Consider the following 5,000-nt stretch of genomic DNA (forward strand, 5'->3'; position numbering starts at 1 on the left):
CTTTAATCAGGTTTTATGGAGAAAAAAGGCGTGAGATAAGCGTTTGTAAGGAATATTGAAATGTCATTTTTAGAAAGAAAAGGAGCGATTTAATCCCCAGGTTATAGATTAAAGGAAAACCGTATATCCGGTATTTCTTTTTTTAAATGAGACTTAATGTGCTATATATTACCACCCATTTATTAGTAAAGTGCCTTTGCGTATTTATGATTTGTAAATATAGGTTTCCCAGATACTGGCTGATTAAGAATGATACTAATAATTATGCAATTATCTATCAACATTCTACAATCAGAATGTATTAAAATTTCTTCTAATTAAATTTGGCTACAGCTATGCAATGATGGAGAGTTTGGGCGGCAAAAGCAGTGGGGAAATCCTTGCAAACTGTGAGGTCTGCATTAAATTCATTGAAGCTGGATGTACCTTCTCTGCAGCCACCGTTCGCAGGCTCAGGCTCTTGGTGGAACTCCGTGGAAGATCTACAGGAACATCGAAGGTATGAAATGATTAAGGAGTGTAGAAGGAGTTATTCATTTGTGTATTTATTTTTGAGGTATGCTGAGCCTGGAATAAGTTGAAACTAAAATTGAGTTGTAGAATTGAGGTCTTACGGAATGATATTAAACGGGGCAACATGTCTGAAGTATAGCTATTTGAGATATGTGAATGAAAAGGGGATTCTTTAAAGAGTCTAGATTTCAGGGGTATCAATTTTAGTATAGATTTGCAAACTATATGTTTTAACATGTGATGATTAACTTGTGCAAGGAATATGAATGTTTCTAGGTAACAAATTTTACATTTTATGTATATCTAGCATATAAGAGACCCAAATTATTCTTAGTTTCTTAGCGATAAGAAGATTTAACTAAAATCCTATATGATTTCCAGGAGTTATTGGTACGACTGACAGATGATAGTGACCCCTTTTTTCTATTCACGTGCCTTGTCTGCGAGGAGGACTATCATGCTCTACGGCAGCACCAAGGACTTCTCATCGACTTCAGTGCTTTCCCACATAAATTTGTCGAGCTTGTCAATACATGCATCAGGGAAAGTGAGAAAGACTCACCCAAGTAAGTAGTGATTAACTAGAGATTATCTTTATATCCATTGTCTTAAGAAAATGTTGAAAGCATTTACAAAGAAAGATCCAGCTGTGGACCCTGGTTAATGTTTGGGAATATTTACAAGTATTAGTGCTTGTGCATTTGTTTTTGTAGAGGGATTCTGTTTCTACATGTTTAAGATATATAGAGACCAGACTACATGATAATTTTCTTGATTGAAAGTTGTTATACTAAACTCAATTTTGATTGTATATTCCTGCGTTCTATAGAATGTAAAACTTAATAAGTTTGATATAGTGTTTGCTTTTGTATGTATTAATTTCTGGTTTAATGGATTATAGTTTCATGTTGCAAAAGTATCCAGAAACAAGATTATAGTAAAAAGCAACAATAGTTTATAGCTTCAGGATTTTGATCATGGAATATGTAAATGTAATACTTTGCAAATGCACTATTGATTCTCCAGCACATAGTTCACTTAATGATCCAATGGTAATTCTCTGACCCCCTAACTATGTACTTCCCATATTTTCAATTTGATGGAACTGCGCTAACCATTGTAGTGGCTTTTGTAATTATCTAAAGCAAGATTCCATGCTATTTACTAGTGCACATGCTCACTACAGTAAATTTTATTTGTTTGGAATGCCTATTCATATTTCTTCAATTAGAAACACTCACTTTATAAATTATTTCATAATTTTTCTTTATATGTTTATATGGTGATATGGCATTCGGAAGAATGTATGCTTCCATATTTGTAAAAGGATTATATCAACTTGAATTTCATAGACCCGTTGTCTCATCTTAACTTTATTGTGCCACAGATTTGTACTTGCTTTGCATTGTGCTGATGATGGGGGAGACAGAGCGGCATTGGAGGTTGTGGAAGTCAACATGTTCAAACATCTCTGTCACTTGTCTCTCACCCTCACTCCGGCCTCGACTCAGCTCAAGCTCAGTCACCTAGCTGAGTGTTGTAAAGCTCTGAAGGTATTGTATTATCATTAATTAATTAATTAATCAATTAATTAATTTGTGTGTGTGTGTGTGTGTGTGTGTGTGTGTGTGTGTGTGTGTGTGTGTGTGTGTGTGTGTGTGTGTGTGTGTGTGTGTGTGTGTGTGTGTGTGTGTGTGTGTGTGTGTGTGTGTGTGTGTGTGTGTGTGTGTGTGTGTGTGTGTGTGTGTGTGTGTGTGTGTTTATGTTTGTATTTATGTTTGTGTTTATGTTTGTGTATTTGTGTGTGTGTTTATGTTTATGTGTTTGTGTGTGTGTATGTGTGTGTGTATGTGTGTGTGTATGTGTGTGCGTATGTGTGTGCGTATGTGTGTGCGTATGTGTGTGCGTATGTGTGTGCGTATGTGTGTGTGTATGTGTGTGTGTGTGTGTGTGTGTGTGTGTGTGTGTGTGTGTGTGTGTGTGTGTGTGTGTGTGTGTGTGTGTGTGTGTGTGTGTGTGTGTGTGTGTGTGTGTGTGAGTGTGTGTGTGTGAGAGAGAGAGAGAGAGAGAGAGAGAGAGAGAGAGAGAGAGAGAGAGAGAGAGAGAGAGAGAAAGAAAGAAAGAAAGAAAGAAAGAAAGAAAGAAAATAAGTAATGTATTACACTGTAAAATACATTTTTTTCTTCTCATGGACAGGCAGAAGTTAGAGCCAAAGAGAGAGAAGCAGAAGAAAATGCAAAGCAGTTAGAACACCAGCTAAGAAGCACGCAAGATATCTTGGCCAAGACCTCAAGGGAAGCCCAAGAACTAAGGTCCGAACTGAATCACCAGATTGCATTATCCTCGGAGAAGCAAGCGCAGCTTTTAAGTCAAGAGAAAGACAAGCTTCTGAAGGTCAGTAAAATTGCTCTTGTTGGATTTTGCAATCATTTTTAGCCAGGATTCCTATCCAACAATCGATACTCAATTGCTATTGATGCAGAGAATTAATTCAGGAAACTTACAGAGCAATCTGATTATTTGAAAGTGGTGTATGGCAGAAAAAATATTTTTACATTGAATATCTAATTAACCCACACAGGACGGGTGGTACAGCATGTGTACCGCGCATTCAAAAGCCCAGTTGCCGGGCGGCACAGTATTGTGCCAGCCATTCAATTGATTTAGGCCTAATAATTCGAACGCCCCGGCATTTGGACATTCAAGGCTAGAATTCCCCCGTCGGGAATGGGTTAAGAGCAAGAGATTTCTGATTTCAGATACAGAGTGATGCAGACAGGAGAGCTGACCGTGAGAGACGTGATTTAGAAGCTAAAATGAGCCATCGGATAGACCAGCTCCAAGCCAAGGTTTCCTCACTTACGGCACAAAATAATGAACTCTCGGAAAAGAGACAGAGAGCAGAAGGCAGTGTGAAGTGAGTATTAGAAAGCAGATTGTAATGCATTTTCATATCTTATTTCATGGTATGTAAAGATGGCTAAGTTCCTTGTGTCGTTATTACATAATATTTTCTCGGGTTATTGTTTATTACAGATTTGTTCAGTACTTAATATAGTTTCCATATATGATAAGTGTAGTATAATGTGATTGTAAACTGTATGAATTGATGTTTAATGGAAATGCAATTATTGTGTAAATGTTGATATCAGAGTAATTGGTACCACGCTTACACAGGTTGCTCTTTGTTAATTGATAGATTTTTTCATTTGGAAAGAAAATTAGTATTGAAATCCTTTAAGTGGCTCTTTGCAAGATGATGATCATTATATTTTTGTTAAGGTATGTCTCTCTCTCTTTATGTATATATATATATATATATATATATATATATATATATATATATATATATATATATATATATATATATATATATATATATGTACATATATATTATATATATATATATATATATATATATATATATAATATATATATATATATATATTATATATATATATATATATATATATATATATATGTACATATATATATATATATAAATATATATATATATATATATATATATATATATATATATATATATATATATATATATATATATATATATATATATATATATATATATATTTATTTATTTATCTATCCATCTGTTTGTCAGTCCATCTATCCGTATACACCACCAAGTTTTCAGCACATTGGTTCAGGAGTATTTGTTTTGTCTGACTAATAGAGTCACATAATAATAATAATTCAGTAGTTCTCTTTTGACCCCACAATATTGCAACTCTTGTATCTCTAAAGTATCATGAACCACCAATTGCACTTACTCTACAGGTTTGGAGTCTATAAGCAATGGTAAATGTAAGCTAAATATGCTAGGCATTGCACAAAATTGATGGGGTGGCACTTTTATGTAAAATCATAGATAAATGTGGATGAACATGAATTGACCTGAGATAAACAAAGATAATAAACTAGGGAAAACTTAGGGTGATTACTGTAATATTTATTGTTGCTTTTGCTGTAGAAGAAGTTCAATGTCAAAGAACCGAATCCAAATACCATTTTTGCAAATGCATATCTTCATGTTAATTTTGTATTGTTTGCAAAATGAATTGCTGGTACAAGTGCTAAATATGGCACCATCTGAATGTAAGCAAATAAACAAAATAGACATCTGCATCTGTATTTTTTGTAATTATTATCCTAAATTGTAATGTAAGTTCCTGGAAAATCTGTGATATTTATGATAAATAAGAATATGCCTTTACTAAAAAAGATAAGGTAATTCTTAACAGGAGTGCAATGTAACAAATATGTTGATATAAAGTAGCTTGACATGCACTTTTCCTTATGGCTTTTTCTCAAGATTACTTTCTGCCTTTGCATCTTTCAGAGAACTTCGCAGTCGTCTTTCAAGTGCGGAGGGAAATCTTGAACGCTGCCGGCAAGAACTGGGCCATACCAAGAAAATAAATGCTCATCTTGATAAAGATTACCATTCCAAAATGTCTTCAGGTCAG

The 5,000-nt window shown here is 34.2% G+C and overlaps 1 protein-coding gene across 1 annotated transcript in view; it reads left to right on the forward strand.

Moving 5' to 3' along the window:
- Sas-6 (Spindle assembly abnormal 6) overlaps window positions 1-5,000 on the forward strand; it is an 11,360-nt gene that overhangs the window by 164 nt on the left and 6,196 nt on the right. Inside the window, exons 2-7 of the mRNA XM_043031425.2 lie at window positions 334-499; window positions 895-1,079; window positions 1,901-2,066; window positions 2,710-2,907; window positions 3,273-3,430; window positions 4,874-4,995. Coding sequence (XP_042887359.2) covers window positions 341-499; window positions 895-1,079; window positions 1,901-2,066; window positions 2,710-2,907; window positions 3,273-3,430; window positions 4,874-4,995 — 988 coding nt within the window. The 5' untranslated portion in view covers window positions 334-340. The remainder of the gene's footprint in view (window positions 1-333; window positions 500-894; window positions 1,080-1,900; window positions 2,067-2,709; window positions 2,908-3,272; window positions 3,431-4,873; window positions 4,996-5,000) is intronic.

Source organism: Penaeus japonicus, unplaced genomic scaffold (assembly GCF_977035675.1).
Source record: "Penaeus japonicus unplaced genomic scaffold, GWHDUDI00000001_assembly GWHDUDI00000030, whole genome shotgun sequence".
NCBI classification, from domain to species: domain Eukaryota; kingdom Metazoa; phylum Arthropoda; class Malacostraca; order Decapoda; family Penaeidae; genus Penaeus; species Penaeus japonicus.